The sequence below is a fragment of the Nilaparvata lugens genome, chromosome 12 (assembly GCF_014356525.2).
Source record: "Nilaparvata lugens isolate BPH chromosome 12, ASM1435652v1, whole genome shotgun sequence".
Classification (NCBI taxonomy): domain Eukaryota; kingdom Metazoa; phylum Arthropoda; class Insecta; order Hemiptera; family Delphacidae; genus Nilaparvata; species Nilaparvata lugens.
In genome coordinates, this window is record NC_052515.1 from 22,410,850 (window position 1) to 22,429,599 (window position 18,750).

General features: G+C 33.7%; 1 protein-coding gene across 1 annotated transcript in view; it reads left to right on the forward strand.

The window, feature by feature from the left end:
* The window catches only part of LOC111055871 (dynein heavy chain 1, axonemal), a 357,355-nt gene that overhangs the window by 262,953 nt on the left and 75,652 nt on the right, over positions 1-18,750 (forward strand). The window contains exons 30-31 of the mRNA XM_039439162.1: positions 13,221-13,390; positions 14,732-14,940. Of these exons, the coding sequence (XP_039295096.1) occupies positions 13,221-13,390; positions 14,732-14,940 (379 nt within the window). The remainder of the gene's footprint in view (positions 1-13,220; positions 13,391-14,731; positions 14,941-18,750) is intronic.

Sequence of the window (18,750 nt, forward strand, 5' to 3'; positions counted from 1 at the left end):
GGTTGCATGTGCTCAACATTGTAAAAAATATTTACACCTGTTTCTTTTTTCCAATATTTATTCAATTCATAAGGTGGTTGTAAATTACCAATTGGATCAAAATAGTAAACATTTGATCCTCGTTTCTTATAACCAACCCAGTGTGTACCATGTCCGGATTGAGTGTCTAAATTAACAATACAATTCTCATTTTTTAGAATTTTATTAGGTAATGTATCTATCATGTATACAACTTGTAGGGGAATTTGTAATAATTTACACCATTTTATTGGATTGTGATTGGACAATTCACCATCGATATTCATTTTTTCACCTTCTTTGTCTTTCTACGTTTTTTAACTCCTTTTTTCTTTGGGAATAAACTTACACCATATGGTGAGGAGGAGGAGGATGTGGGGTTGGGCCCAATCAAAATACGACCACCACTCGAGATTGGAGGGTACGGTTTCAAATAGTAACCTCTACCTGCAATATGCTGTTTCAACTGAGCAATAGCTTTTTTCCTTATCGAGCTGCTATGAGTTTTCCCAACACTTGTGCTCTTCTTCTTCTTCTTCTTTCTCAAACCACCGCCAAACGCTGCTTTAGCTTTCATCACGTTTGTTACAAGATAACTAAGTGCTCTTTCACTTAGAGATGATTTTGGATTCTTGAATATTTCCCATGCTGTGTTTGCAAGAGCTCTGTCTGCAATCGCTCGCAACTTATTATCACTATTTTGAGTGTATGCTATATCATGTACCTTACAGGCTCTATCTAATGAATTTATACCTTGATCGCCTTTCATTAACCTTCATGCCAGGGCCACACCACTGATAGCCAGGGAAATGGGTTTCCGGTGATGTGTTTATTAATTTATTTATAATAGTTGATGTAATGTCCCCTGCAGTACCCGCTATACCTTTGACAATTTTGCTAGCCGAACTCAAGATTCCTCTCCCTCGTTTCCTAGAAGATAACTTTCTTCTACATACCATTTTTCATTACCTTTCAACTCAATAGTTGAACATCGACTGAGGTTAATTAATCAAACACTCAACCTCAATCAAGAGACAAAGAAATTGTCTCACTATGTGCTTTATATATTACTACAAAGTTGGTATGTTTCAATCAATAGGGAATACAATTTTCTATCATCATGATGTGTCTTATTAACACACTTGTTAAGCATGTTGTAAGTTTTGTAGAAATTGCAAAGAATTGAACGTTCATCAATCATAAATCTATACCAATGTCTTAGACTAACATCGAGAGAAGCATCTGATGAATTGACACATGATTTGATATAAGATAATGTATGATTTCTTACTAGCAGTGATTCCTGCATCAATTGAGGTGTTTCCAAATCCCTAATCTTATTTCGTACATTTTGTATAGATTCCAAAATTATCTTACTATCATTTTGCATTGAATCATATTTTTTCAAAGCAATATGGAAAAGTAATAGCATATTCACACAACATATTATAAAGAGAAGAACAAATAAAACTCTCCATACGATTATCTTCATTGCGCAACTTCTCCATTCAAGTGTTGTAAGCATAATGATAAAAATAGATTGCAATATCTATAGTGAGTGTATAGCGCAAACAGATGGAAGAGAATCTTGCAACAAGGTCAAGACCGGCATGTGGTGCATGCGCGCGCGCGCAGCAGCAACTATAAAATAGCTTCTCTTGTGAGCGAACACTGTACAAGAGCATTACTATTCTTTGTGTGAACTATTCTACATTCATTGAGTGTTCAGTTACAAGAGGATCTATTCTTGCATGAACAGTGTACTATTCTACATCTTCTTCTTTGACACAACAAACAGGTGAGAATTAAAAACAATTTTTTTATAAAAACAATATTACAATTTATTATCAATCACTACAATATTTACATTATATACTACTTGTGATGCATCTCACCGCAACATGGTATGAGAATAAGATTGTTACATTTTAACAATCTTAATGTCACTCCATGTAGCGGTGATATGCTTCACCACTATTCCTAAATTTTCACACTTAGAATTAAATTTAATAACTTTACAGGGCGAAATTATGGAAGAAAATCTCTGAGGTAGGTATACCTCAGAGATTTTCTTTGTAGAAGCGATTTTTATTTTTAATATAATTCGTCTGCCATGATGGTTTGTTTCTTCACGCACGGAGATGATAGTATGTGGGACATCTTCCGCCAGCTCGCGGAGAGGCATCCATGGTTTTGGTGATGGCTTATTGCTGAGTGCGATAAAGTCATCATCATCATCCAGTGCCACCACCTCCTCTAGTAGCGGAGCCATGGAGGAGTTCTCACACATGCGTTTCTGTTAAATGAAAATCTATGATTAGTAACTTATTATAATTTGTTTCAGATTATCAACTACTTGTGATCAACAGATTATTGTCATAATCTCAACTTGATATCATCAGATTGACAAGACATTCTCTACATCAGATTATCAACTACTTGTGATCAACAGATTATTGTCATAATCTCAACTTGATATCATCAGATTGACAAGACATTCTCTACACAAAGTGAGTAATATCAGTTATTGAAATAATATTTCTTGCAGAATCCAATAGTGATGCATACATCAAATTAATAAGCAAACTCTTTCAATGTACATTGCAACAAATAACTATCAACTGAATCAGTAATTTTCTTAACACATCACTTCAATATTATAGCAAAAAATGCATGATTAGTACAAATAATATGTAAGCATCATAATAATGAAATCAAAATATTCATCTTATTCAATTTTTTGACTGAACTCTAATCAACTAGTAAGCTTGATCAGTTCAATTTCAAAAAGTAATCATTATAATATTCATGAATTCAAAATATACACATCTTAACTGAACTCTAATCATTTAATATCACATTGTGCATGCATGTAATACAAAGACATCTATTGGAAATTAGTTTTTTCTCAGTAAAGTATTTATTAGATAGTAGCATGCATTCAACCTAATCACTTCAAATAATTATATTTCTTGATTTCATAAAACAATTTATGCTCAATTCAAATGAATATATCAATGTAATCATCATATTCATGAACTCGAATATACATCTTAACTGAACTCTAAAGTTGAATAGTTTCATTTCCTATATTCGTTATCAAGAAATAATTCTTGATTGAAATTGTCTTTCAAATCAAATTCATCAATTTCTCACAATAACTCTAATCATTTACTATCACAATGTGAGTACATGTAATGTGAACAGATCTATTGGAAATTAGTCTGCTCTATTAATAAATACCGAGAGCTTGAATGGTTCTGGACGATGGAAAGTTAAAACTCGTTCTTCATATTGTCGTAGAATATTATTATCGAAATTCTCCTCTTCACATGAAATATTATCTTCTTTGCGCCATCCACAATTTGGACTGCATCGCTCATGTTCCTTACTAGGATCGTCTGTTGCCAACCAATTTTCTAAATATACTGAACAAAACACACATTGAACAACGTCAGGTGCTCGCACAAATTTAAAACCCTGTTTAGCCATATTTTGAGGTGACAACAGACTCGATTCTAATTTCCAACGATTATCAAATGTTAATAACCTCAATCGTTCGTGCATGAAAATCTGATCCTGAGATAGCATTTTTTGCACTGTACTTGCAGCTTGTTAAATCACAACTGATTTTTAGATTAATGTTTACTTGTTTTTATATCTAATTCTGTGCCATAGTAATATATTCTTTGTTTGTTTTCAGTAACCCGCTAGTAGCAGAGATGGAGCATAGCAGAGAACACAGGGTTGGAGGCGTGAGTTCGCGAGCAATTCGCCATTGCATTTCCTTCGAAAACGTAGCACCTGACATTGAAAATGTGCTTCAAAACTCAAAAGCTCGTGTTTTCCAGATAATAAGAGAACACGCTGCACGTTTCGAAGGAAATGTGAAATGGTTTTTAGTATTAAATGTATTATTGTATAAGATGGTAGTTTTAGAATCAGAGGAATCCGAAGCTGTTTCATCCATTGTGAATCTTCATAGCTACTCGGCCATAGGCTTGAATGTTTTGGAGAGTTATGACGAATTGAATGAACAATTTATGTTAGCAGTTAGGAAAATTTTAAGTTCATTCGATAACTTTGTTCGATTTGGGAGTGGGTGGGTGTTGAAGAAGATCGACTCGCTTGATGTAAATGTGATTAGATATAATCCAATATACACAAGCAGTTATATTCAAACACCCCAGTTCATCAACAATAAGAAATGTGTTATCAATGTCAAAAATCTTTCTGATAAAAAGTGTTTTCTGTGGAGTGTTCTAGCCTATTTTCACCAGAAACCAAATAGGCAGACATTAACGGTGAAATATTTGAGCAAATTTGCTCACAGGCTGAACACTCGCGGAGTTAATTTCCCAACCACCGATCGTGACATAAAGAAATTTGAAATTCTCAATACAGACATCGCAATTCATGTTATCGCGTATGACAACAAAAAGTTTTTCCCCTATCGATCAAGCATATTCCGTACGCGTAAATACCAAATTAATCTTTTAATGTTGAAAGGCGATGCAGGAAAAACACATTTTTGTTTAATTAACACCGCGAACAGGAAAAACGGATTGTCGCGTCTTCTTTCTCACCTTTCGAAAGCTAAAGCACAAGTAGATGTTTGTAATTTCTGTTTTCACAGATTTACATCAGACAAAACAGTAAACCGGGATGGGAAAGCAAATTTGATGAGACATCTAGAGCTTTGTTCAAAGTTCCAGTCTCAGAAAACTTCATACCCAAAACGAGGTGAGACAATCAAATTTAAAAAACTCGGTTCGACTTTGAAGAAAAAGTATACAATCTATGCGGATTTGGAAACATTTGTTGTGAATATGGATGGTAATGAATCTGAGGATGTACCTATCACCAGAAGTTACACCAAGAAAACGGCGCGTCATATTCCGTGCGGGTATTGTTTCGTTGTAATTGATGTGAATGGAGATATCGCGTACGGCCCAGTACTCTATAGATCGAGTAATATCAATGAAAAGATCATGGAGAAATTTCTCAAGGAAATAATCGAACTGGGCGATTTATTGAGTGCGGATATAAAATGTGAAATTCCGATGGAGCATTTAAGTGATCGTCAGCAACGCGAATTTCAAAATGCTGATAAGTGCGGCCTTTGCGATGAAGTTTTTACCGAAACAGACACAAAGGTACGCCATCATGCACATGAAAATGGAAAGTTTTTGTGTGCTGCTCATGTGTCGTGTAATTTAAATACTCGAACTGACGATACGATTAGCTGTTACTTCCATAATTTTAGCGGATTTGACAGTCATTTTATTCTAAAAGCTCTCAGAAAATGTAAAAAAGAAATTTCCTGTATCGCCAATACATCAGAAAGATTTTTGACATTGACAGTGGGAAAAATCAAGTTTTTAGATTCATATAAATTTATGAATGAATCTTTAGAAGTATTAGTGCGCAACTTGGTAGATAGTACAGATATGGAATCGAAGTTCAAACGTCTGTTTTCAGTATTTAATGACCCCGATCTCGAACATAGGCAACTCTTGTTGAAAAAAGGAGTATATCCCTATTCGTACATATCTTGCCCTGAAAAATTCGCTGAGACTTCTCTCCCTCCGATAGAATGTTTTTATAATGATCTTAACGATACACCCCTCTCCCCCAAAGAATATGAGCATGCACAAAGAGTGTTCTCAACATTCAAGTTGAAATCTCTCGGCGAGTATCATGATTTCTATCTGTGCCTAGACGTCATGCTATTAGTTGAGGTTTTCGAAGAAATGAGGTCAACGCTTTTTAGGTCATATGGCCTCGATGTGACTCATCTTCTTTTGCTTGCTCATTACACTTGGAATTGTATGTTAAAGTTCACCCGGGTTGAACTCCAATTGATTAGCGATCCCGATATACATCTATTGTTTGAATCAGGAATGTGCGGTGGTGTTTCGTTTATTGGCAAGCGTTATTGCGAAGCCAATAACAAACACATCCCTGACACATACGATCCCACAAAACCAAGTAACTATTTGCTTTATATAGATTGTAATTCTTTGTATGCCCACTCTATGAATCAATTCTTACCTTATGGAAATTTCAAGTTCCTCTCAGAGGAAGAAATCCATGCTCTTGACTTTACAAATTTGGAGAGTGAATCAGAAACTGGTTATGTAATTGAATGTGATCTCAAGTACCCACAGGAGTTACATGATATGCATGCCAATTTCCCTCTCGCTCCACTTCATCAAATTCCTCCTAGCGAATTGTTCTCCGAGTACCAAACCAATGAGAACGGTCAAACTCTGACTAAAAAACTCATGAACACACTTTTTGATCGAGAGAGGTACATTGTTCATTACATGAATTTGAAACTGTACCTTCAACTCGGATTGCAATTAACAAAAGTACATCGCGTCATTAGCTTTTCCCAATCGCCTTGGTTGAAGAACTACATTGAGTTCAATACCTGTAATAGGCAAGCCGCGAAAAATAAATTTGAAGTCTCTTTTTTTAAACAGATGAGTAACTTATGCTTTGGAAAATCGATACAGGGAAATCGGCATCAATGTAATGTTCAAATTATCACAGACGCCAAGCGTCTAGATAAGTACATTTCAAATCCCCTATGTAAACGCTGGCAGATAATAAGTTCGGATGTGATTGCGGTTTTCTCGCGAAAGTTGGAACTAAAAATGAATAAGCCAATCTATTCAGGTTTCTGCATCCTGGATTTGAGTAAACTACACATGTATGATTTTTTCTATTGTAAATTGCAAAAAATCATACCATGGCAACGCATCCAGCTTTGTATGACTGATACAGATAGCTTCCTCTTATCGTTGGAGACACCCGACGTCTACCAACTGATAAGAGAAAATCTAGAATTGTTTGACACTTCAAATTACCCAGCTGAGCACGAATGCTTCTCCAATGAGAGGAATAAAGTTGTAGGGAAATTTAAGGATGAGGCAGCTTCATTTCCTTTAAAATCTTTTCTGGGATTACGCTCGAAATTGTATTCATATCTTGTAAATAATGAGAAGGAGGAAACTGTAAATAAGTGTGTAGCAAAAGGTGTGAAGACACATGTGAAAAATAGAAAACTTAGTTTTGACTTGTATAAGAAATGTTTGATTGAACGATGCCAACATATAGAAAAATGTAATATGTTGAGATCCTTCAATCATAACATGCATCAAATTGAATGCGCAAAGGTTTGTTTAAGCCCGTTCGATGACAAGCGCTTTATTGCAGAGAACGGAATCGATACATTACCATTCGGTCACTACAAAATAGCAAACTGATGGCACAGATCAGTGTGTGTGTAACGAGGTAGTGACCAACACATCGAATTCTGTTTCAAGCGTGTCTTCACACAAAGAAGAATGAGTAATATTAGAGCAAAATTAGCAGCAGAGCTTCACTCTGCTGCACGTGTAAATTACCCCACACGTAGATATGAGTTGAAGAATGAGAACGATTTATATCAATCAGATCTGATTGAGATGGGTAGCTTATCTAAATTCAATAAAGGATATCGTTATATTTTAGTTGTTATTAATTGTTTTACTAAGTACGCTTATTGTATACCTTTAAAGAATAAGACTGCACAAAGTGTTTATAATGCACTCGAACCCATTATTTGTAAGAATAAACATATGCGTTTTTTCCAGACAGATGGAGGGAAGGAGTATTTTAATAAGCATGTGAAAGATTTGTTAGATAAGTATAATATCAAGCATTATTCTGTTTTTACTGATAAGAAAGCTAGTATCGCTGAGAGATTTAATCGTACAATAAAATCAAAAATATATCGATCTTTAACTGAACGTGGGAGTAAAAACTGGGTTAATAACTTACAAAATATTGTAGATGATTATAACAATACAGTACACAGTAGCATTGGAATGCGACCTAAAGATGTAACTAAAAAACATCGTAAACGTGTTTTAGAATCACTAAACTCTGCATTTAATAGACGATTCAAATTAAAAGTGTTGAAACCAAAATATAAGCTAGGTGATATTGTGAGAATTTCTAAAAAGAAACAGATATTTGATAAAAAATATCTAATGAATTGGTCACCCGAATATTTCCGAATTGTGAGCATACATCCCACAAGACCTATCACTTACTCATTAGAAGATCTTAGTGGTGAGATAATACAGGGTAGGTTTTATCAAGAAGAAATTAAAAAAACACTTTTGAATGAATCTGAAAGAAATGTTTATTTGATAGAAAAAATATTGAGACGAGATAAGGATAAGTTGCTTGTGAAATGGATTGGATTTCCACAACCATCATTCATAAATCGAGAGAACTTATTAGAGTAAGATTGTAAATAATAATTAGAGTAAGATCACATGGTATAATTTTATCGAATCACATTTGTTGTAAATAATTAGAGTAAGATCATATATGATGTAAATAATGTACATTATAATTATCTATCCACATTTGTTGTAAATAATTAGAGTAAGATCATATGATGTAAATAATGTACATTATATAATTATCTATCCACATCTGTTGTGGATAATCATTGTAATATTCTTTACATTGTGTGTGTTTTTTAAATAAAAACAACTTGAATTGAATGTTCGCTCTTTCATTTCTCATTTTTGTCATAGAGAAGTGCTAGTAGCATGTGGCACAAGGTGACTAGATGTTGAATGGGTGAGTACATGTATGTGTGTCACCTAGAAACGCTTCATTAGCGAGTGAACCAGACACATGAAACAGTTCTGTTTGTATATCTCACTTTCTCAACATGAACAAACTCGTCATTGTAAATTTCGATAAGTTAATTGCACAAGAGGAAAAGCCTGTATGGTGTAAGAATGGTACATTGATACCACATAACGCTAGAATTCTCATCGTAGGCCCATCTGCATGCGGTAAAACGAATTTATTGTTCAACTTGATTTTTTCCAAAAATGGATTGAGATTTAAACATATTTATTTAAATACTAAAAGTCAATATCAAGATAAGTACTTGTTTTTAAGAAGAGTCTTTTCAAAAATGAAAGGTATTGAATTTCATGTCAATGATATTCCCGAGAGAATTCCCCACCCGAATAAAATACCACAATTTTCCCTAGTTATATTCGATGATTTACAACTTTGTCACACACCTCAAATAAGAGATTATTTTACTATGGGTAGACATTGTAATATTGATACAGCATATTTAATTCAAAGTTATGGTGCAACACAAAAACATTTCACCAGAGATAATGCAAATATGATTGTTATATTCAAAATTGATCAATTATCACTCAAATTAATACATAGAGACTATGTGGGTGAAGATATTTGCTTCAGAGATTTCAGTAAATTGTGTTCAAATGTGTGGAATTCTAAGAAGCATAGTTTTCTTACTATTATGACCGAATGTGTAGCTAATAGTGGAAAATATAGGCAGGGTCTGGATAACTTTATTGACATTCAGTAGAGAGTGAGTAGCAGTGAAAGAATGAGGATGTCTCGTAGAAGACAAAACGCTAGTGTTGCTCTAATCGATAAGATTAAGAAATTGAGGAAAGTTATTAGAGATAAACATAGAAGCATTGTACATTTTGAAAAGCAATCTGACGATTACAGAGAAAAACTTTTTAAACCGATTATCACACCTCTAGTTGAAATGGGGAAAACTAAATCTTCTCACCACTCTGATCAGAGTTTTATACCAAAAAAGGAGGAACAAGAAGAAGAAGAAGACGAAGAAAGTATGGAACTGGGAGAAAAACATGATGATGATATTAGTGAAACAATAGAAGTTGCATCACCATCAGCAGCTGAAAAAGATCTAAGCATGAATGAATCAAGTATATTTAATTCAACTAGGCTTGAGAGTGATACAAGCAGCAAAATAAAGAAGATAAAGAATCAAGTGCTTGCACAATATTTGTATACATTTCATAGTGAAAAATTGGATAACTCGATTCCTTATGGAATTTCCTATGATTCTGACCGAAAATTATATTTTATGGGTGAGATGGTTGTTAGCTTTGATAACTACTTCTTTTATATTGATAACGAAAAATTCCGAATTACACATGGTCTATTAGAACTGTTATTTGCCCAAAGACCAAATTCACATCTCTTTGATGAAAAAGATCTAAATAAATACAAGAAGATTTTATCAATAACAAAAGTTCATTTGGATAGACGAGGATATGTGAAACGTAACAGTGGTGTAAAGTCTCGCTTAATTCAAATGCTGTTTCCTGTTAAAAAAACAAGTAAGAGAGGTTCAGGGTTATTGAAATTTGCAAAAAATACTTCTAGCAATAGAATTTACCAATATTATGACAACTATGACGAATTGGTTCAGAGACTTCATTTATTAAAATCATCAAAACTTGCTGGACACTCGGGTCATGATGTTGAGATTGCATCAATTATAGAGGAATTGCGTGAAGGTAAAATTATTGTTTAGTTGCAGAATGAGCGTGCACAGATTCGGAGGTAAAAGCGAGAGAGTCGCTGCGAAGAAAGACATTGTATGGAATGAACCAGATCTTACCAGTTTTAGTGAGAGAATAATACAGGCAATTAATCAACAGGGTGTTAGTGAATCTCTGCATTCGTATTTAGATTCACAATTATCTAATATAGTTAAGAATATTGGATTGAACAAGATCGAAAAGGAACACATCTTCAGTACATTACAACAGTTATCTGACAATATCGATAGGGGACTTAAAGAGAAATCTATCAATTTGGAGAATTCTCTTCATGATCTCAAATCAACAACAGAGATATTCAGATCGCACTTGAATACGATCAACGATAATAAAGTTGACAAGAATTATTTGGATGAGAAATTGAAAGTTATCTCAGACAAGATTAAAGATTTGCAAGTATTAGATAGAAATTATCTAAATACCAGATTGAAACAGCTTAGCACAGAACTTTTTACTAGAGTAAATGAAACTCATTCATTATCGGTTGATAAGGAATATTTGGATAAAACTGTGCAGGCATTGAATAACATTGTTATAACAAAACAAGAGTTTGAAGATCGATTATCTGCAATGACTAATACGATAAAGACAAATCTTATGGAGGGGATTGAACAATTTGTTTCAAAAAACGATTTGAATACATTGCTAACTACGTTTAGCGAAACTTATGTATTGAAAAATGATCTGAGTAGTGAAATGCAAGCATTTATTGAGAATGATGAATTACAAGCTACAGTCAAATCAATTCGTGAGGAAATAGCAACTTCAATTAAAAATACAGAGAATGATGAAGTGACGAGATTACAATGTTCAGCTGCATTCACCGATTATCTCACTTTATTTATACATCAAATAGCATACCAAATAGTGCGGAATTATGCTAAGGTTAGTTTCCATATGAATTGGATTGAGGCGAAACAACATAATTTGACAGAAGATCAAGTAGGTGATTTAATTACTGATAAAATGAGTCTCTCAATCTACGGCGATGTTCTAAAACCCTAAAGTTAGAATCATATCAATCTTTAACCGATTTTCACTATGCAAATTGCTTGGGAGAAATAGCTAGCTACATTCTATTTCAACGTGAGAGAGTGTTCACATGCATTTTTTCCAAGGTGAAACAAGATTATGCACGAAACGTGTTAATGCTCGAATTTGAGATGAATTAGAACAGAGATGCATTCGTCCTTGTGAACTCTGTGAAGTAAAATTGCAAAAACGTGCCAATGATCGAGTATTGAATTAGACCGGAACCGCATTCGTCCTTGTAAGCTATGTGAAGTAAAATTGCAAAAACGTGACAATGCTCGAGTATTGAATTAGACCGGAACCGCATTCGTCCTTGTAAGCTATGTGAAGTAAAATTGCAAAAACGTGACAATGCTCGAGTATTGAATTAGACCGGAACCGCATTCGTCCTTGTAAGGTCTCTGAAGTGAAATTTTGAAACATGTTAATCATCAGCCAAGAGCAGAATTGGTGCGTAATGATAACGTCCAAGGTTGTCTCACGGTAAGCTTATCTATAAATGTTGCTACATAGTGCTGTGAGATGAGTGAAAACTACAACAAGAAATGACAAACTTTGATATGCCAATGTTTTTCAGTTTGATTGGTTCTATGTTAAGAATGTAATATTTGGTGAGAATGATTTAATTTATATCAATATAGATTCAGAAAAGAACTTTGAATTCACTATTATTCTTCCAAAGAATATTCAACTGTGCTGAATACACAGACACATAAAGAGTTTTGAAAAGATGGGATTTGAATGTTACTGCTGGACATGTATTCTTGAAAGAATGATAAAATCTCATCCTAGTTGTCAAGTACATCTAGAATTTATGACAGTAAGAAGTTCGTTTCACTTAAATCTGGCAGTGTTCGTTGTGTGTACAACCCACTGCTTCACATCGTTGTCAAGAACATGTTTCAGTTAAATCTGAGAGTAAGATATTCATTTCACTTAAATCTGGCAGAAGTTCGTTTCACTTAAATCTGTCAGTAGATTGCCTCTCTCTCTCTCTCTCACATATCTCTCTCTCTACTATTAATCATCAAATAGACCATGACTAAATGTAATTGAGCATGACTGAATGTAATTAGGCATGACTATATTAACTAGAGCATGACAAGAGAGAGAGAGAGAGAGAGTGAGAGAGAGAGAGAGAGAGAGAGAGAGAGTATCATCGTTATCATCTTCTCCTTCTTCTTCTTCTCCTTCTTCTTCCTCTTCTTCTTCTTCTTCTCCTTCTTCTTCCTCTTCTCCTTCTTCTTCCTCTTCTTCTTCTTCTTCTCCTTCTTCTAGAGAGAGATAGAGAGAGAGCCTCTTCTCCTTCTAAGGGGGCGGTGGAGGGTCAGGAGAGGGGCGGCAGGAGCGGGGGAGGTAGGGGAAAGGTAGGATGGGTGTGGGGGGAGGGGTGGAGGGGGGGAGGGGTGGAGGGGGGGAAGGGGGGAAAAGTCGTAAAAAAACTGCCCAGAACATACATTATCTGTCTACTGACATCCAAGGCCTGATTCATCAGTGACTGCAACATCTAACCAGATTTCCCACATCATTTTCATGAATCGCTTGTAATATTCAGAACTTTTAATTACATTTTCTCTACTTTTTCAATCAATTAGTACTGAATCCAGAGAACTGACATTTTCTATTCACATTATTATTACTTTTTTTTCTAATCATTCAGACATCGTCCCACTCATTCTATCTGTTGATCACTTCATAGTACGTAATCAGAGTTTTTGCATGTGTTTGCAGGTAGACAGAGCCTAACACGGCTGGCAGCTTATATGTCCGAGTTCTTCTGCTTTCAAATAGAGCTGACAAAGAGCTACTCGACCTCAGAGTGGCGAGAAGATATAAAGCAGCTCATGCTCAAAGCCGGACTATATAACAGAGAATCTGTCTTCCTATTCGCTGATACGCAGGTGATAAAAAATGTCTCTATTTTTTCTCTTGATATTTCCATAACCATAAATAATTTTACGAAAATACATTTTGGATGCTCAATGCATATCAAACTGCTTTGAATTAAACTTACTACTACATATGATGCTTGATAAATCCTTCTCTAAAAATACATTTGTATTAAAAAATGTATTTCCATTTATTCCATGTTTTTTATTTTTTTATATCTTTCAAATACAGAGCTGCATGAATGAAACTGAGAAACTACGAAGCTGTGTTCAATTGAACTTTAAAATATAACTGGGTATGTCATGTGAATCTTCCAGTATGGTAGTTGGGGTATTTAAGTGAATTTTCAGATTTAGTTTCCTGCATATTCTGTTTTAACAACAAATAGAGAAAGATCTCAAACATAATAAGTTTATTCAGAACTGGGTGGCTGCTATGTGAATTTCTCAGTGATCTGAAAATCTTTTCATGATTCAATCCTATACATATTTCATCTTTGAACGGAGTGAAAATAGATAGTTTTTCCTTTTTGAGTTTTTGTATGACCTTGTAATTTTTCGCTATGAACTGGAATAAACTCTGCATAGATGCAAAGAATGTTTATATCTTCCCATTTTGTATAATATCATGAGCACAAACCATGTACAAGCAAATGTGTGTGTATGTGTGGAATTTTCATCATAATATTATGGTTCATGTTCATGATAATCTTTGAAATCTGAAGATTCTTTACATCTATACAGAGTTCCATCCAGTTTATTACGAGAATCACAAATTAATACGAAAACTCATCACAATTGAAAAACCCTATTTTCTATTCGTTTGGCTAATAAAATTATTTTTATTATAACAATCTCACACACATGAGCTTGTTCATGCCACATTATACTTCTGAAGTTGTTTTGGTGATTGTTACTTGTATAAGCTTGAAGAGGTTAACAAGAGTGGGAACATACAACGAAATTGGAAGGTCGTTCTGAGCTTCTTACACATGAATAACCTCGAAGAGGTCAACGAAATTTCTTCCACTAACCCTATAATCTTGCATGTTTGAACAAGACAACTTCAATCAGAAGTACATTTTTAATTGTCCACTATGCAAATGCTTTGAAAGGATTATTTGACGTTTTTTACATTGTATATGTAATGCAGTATATTCTTCCATATTATATACTCTTCAATTTTGTCCATCAATTAAAAAAGTCCAAATACTTTTAGTCGCTTTCGAATGGATGATGATGACTCTTTCGAATCTTTTTGTAACCTCTGAATTCTTCTGTATCCTTTATAATATTTTGTGTTCTTTTGTAAACTTCGTATCATTTTGTATATTTTCTTTTGAATCATTACAGATAAAATCGGAGAGCTTTCTGGAAGACCTGAACAGCATATTGAACTCGGGAGATGTGCCCAATATCTATCAGGCAGATGAACTGGACAAGATCTACCAGGCGATGCAAGGTGCAGTCACAGAGGCAGGCTTACCAACCACACGATCCAATCTCTACTCCTGCTATTTGAAATTGGTCCGCTCCAATCTGCATTGTGTTATCACCATGAGGTAATTCATCAATTTAATTTTATTTTCAATTCAGTGTTTCAAATCCATTCTTTAATGTAGTACCCTAAATCAAATTAATTATAGTGGTTATTCATTAATTTATTGGAAATGATCAATAGTTAAAAGATTGTTTCTGTAATTAATTTGTTTCAATATAAAATCTATATTCTTTCTTATAGAAGTCAAGATCATAATACCTACCATATGATTATACTATAGTGGTTATCATAATTAATTTGATTAATTATCATATTCTATAATCTAAAGCACCGTACAGACTTGAGTGCCACGAACACGCACATTTCACTTTTCAGCAGCTGATTATATCTGTATTTGTACAGAAACAGTAAGATCCAGGTATAATAATCGTAGCATCAGATGATGAAAAGTGAAATGCGCGTGTTCGTGGCACTCAAGTCTGTACGCATCTCGAAGGCAAAGATTTTTCTCTAGTATAGTGTTTATTGTAATACATTTACTCTATGTATTTGAGATTATTGACTATAATCATATAATAAATTGTATAGTGTAAAGATGTAGATTTTTGCCATCCATGTTGGGCGACATTATGTAATGGTGTGGATTGCCAACCATTCATATGTGGTGCGGTATTTTTGATATTTATAAGAGCGGTTGCTAAAAGACCGCAGCTCTAGCTCAGTGGTAGATGCATGAATTTTCCAAATATAATTAATCACCTCAAGGTTCAATGATTGGTGATTAATAATTCTTACCGCAGCTTCCGTGAAGCTCTGGAAGAATACCAATAAGGAAATCAAAAAGATAGTTGGTGACTGATTACCAGTAACCATGTATCCAATCGAGAATAATGAAGACCAACTATGGTTTTTTCTAGTTGATTTTTAAAACGCTTGTCATGAATACAGGTATTCACCAATTTACCCTTTTGAAATCCCTTGGAACTTACAACGCCAGTTCTTGAAGTTCTCTGGATCCTTATATGATATACTGTAACCTTATTGATATAATTATCAGTATGATTTTTCTGGCGGAATAGTATTACTATCATCAAAGGATGATAAGTAGTAAATGCTCTTAATAAGATCAATATTAATTGATTCACTGATTTTATATGTTGCAGAGGATTTTTTCTTGGTATCAAGACAGCTCAAACTGTATATCACGAGATGAGTTAGGATATAATAAATACTTCTATGATTCTTGTATGCTGACATAAAACATAAAATATATTCCCATAAAATAATATATATAAAATATTCTTATATCTATGATTCCAATATAGATAAATTCTTTAATATTTTAATAATTATCACAAGGTTCATTAGCATTCACAGTTGTGAGCTTTAAAAATATATATGTGTATTTAATACTGATATGTGGACTTCAAGTCAATTCAGAATTCTACAACTTAAAACCTGTTCGGTCTGTAGATTTAACAGGACATACTTTGATCAATGACAAATAATAATTAATACAAATAACTATTCAATAATCTCAGGGTTTTATGAGTTCGTGCCGTGCATGGAAATAAGCTTCCTACATAAATCAATAAATTCATAAAAGAGTTTTTATAACTTATATGATAATAGTCGACACGTTGCGAATTTCTTAAACTTGAATAAATTTATATAGCGCTTTAATTAATTCCCCAATTCACTGTTAAAGGCCTTCTTAAAATGAGCTCATTTAAGACAAATCTTTGCACTCACAATAATGATGTTCTTGAAGGTCTTGTAGAGTAAATTAATTATTTCCAATAATTAATTAGGCAGGTCCTTTTCGTCTCTGCTGGGCTCATGTAATTAAAAATATATTTACGGGAATAAATTACAATTAAGAACTCTTTAGTAACACTGAGTTCACAAATAATCAAACATTAATTACATATACTTCACATTTAAAAAGGGGTTGGCTTGATACTTTTAAAATGTAATAGGAAGAAAGAACCCTAATCTCCATGTGTTCCTCACAGATCGAGATCACAAGCCAGAGAGAGTGATTTCTAGAAAAGTTTCATCTCTTCCTTGAACGATTTATAAGCTTCCTTCTGATTGGTTTTCTAATCTTAGTAAGACGTGATGTAATTGGTTCTTTAAGATTCAGGGTTTTCCTAACTTTGTTATACAAAGATAAATAAAAAGTTTTCATACAAATAAATTAAGTAATAGGCTAAGAGTATTTTAATAATTAAATCTTGATACATGATGCTATAAAATGATGTACATTTAATTTTTTATGTGATTTTTTGTGTACTCTTGGTTTTCATACTTTTTTAGATTGCAATAAATAATTGTGTAACAATAATAGTTGTCCTTATCTATTCACATAAACCTTCCCTAGTGTATATAATATATATTTTGTAAGTAAAATTACAATTCAATTCATACTGATTGATCGAACAATCAGCTGATTCGTTAGGTATCGATTCAAAGAGCTGTCAATTGATCCTAGATCGATTGATTCATCAGAACAAAAAAAAAAGAATTCTAGCCTCAGAATGTACATGCAAACTTTTATTTTTTATGATCTGTCAATAATAAATAAGCTGCTTTATCATTTTTATTTCTGCCAAGGAATTCTCATTATTGTTGAATTACAATTTTGCATGATTTTCTTATCGCTTAATTGATAACTTGATTTCTTTTTATCATGAATAACATTCGATTTTACTTGAGCAGTAACTTGACTAGGCTATTTATTCTTTCTATTTTATAATTCTATTAAAGCTCAATAGTTCATTTCGAAAATATTTTGTGGTGCTAAAATACCACGTGACAATAGTAACAGCTACTTCAATTGATTCGTTCTAATATGAAACGTATATAGATATTTTCATCTCAAAGTCGAATTCATGTATAGTCATAGGCCCGGTTGCACCAGCCGGTTAAATTTGAACCGTAATTAATTTCACGAGAGCCAATCAGAGAAGGTGATTTTAAAAAGACGGCTTCTCTGATTGGTTCTAGTGGAATTAATCACGGTTAAAATTTAACCGGCTGGTGCAACCGGCACATAGAATAAAACAATCTGTATAAGTTTCCCTGTCGTAGTGATAGTGAGATACACTTCAAACTGTTAGCACTTCTTATAAATAACATTCATGCTTCTCTATTGATCAGTGCTGACATTTTGCAGTTAAACTCACAATAGTTATCAATATTAAATAGAAATACAGTGAAAGTTTCAACAACCAAAAATTTGATAGATTATCTCGGGAACGGTTGTTACACCATTATCAGCAATCTCTAGTGAACTATGTGAAACCAGAGTAAAGAGCAAAAGAATATAATACAGTAGTGAGCAAGCTATATGATTGGTAGACGAATGACCAATCAGAGTGAACGTCTGCTCTAGGCTTCCTAGACAAGCCACTCCCACACTGAGTTGTTCATACAAACGTCACAGCAATGGCGGTTTAAACCCCTAAACATACTAATCAAAAATAAACATCTCAGCAGTTGCGGTTCATATATCAAACATACTAATGAAAAGCAATTAACATTAACATTTTACACATTGTAGGAGAACGAATACCAACTAAAAAAGCCTAGAACACAGTAGAACTTTTTTTAGTTCAGTTATTGTTTTTCAATAATATTCGAAGTCAATTTTGGACTCTGTATTCATTCTCCAAACATGGAATCTCCTATCATCAGAATTAACGCTCAAGCATTATACTCATGACAGTAAACGGCTTTATTCTATCCGACATATTCGTACTATGTCATTTTGACAAGATAAATTACATGGCATATTTGCGTAAAAACACACCTGTAGCACTTGATGCATAAAATCCATCAATGTCACTGAGTGTTTGTTTCTTCTAAT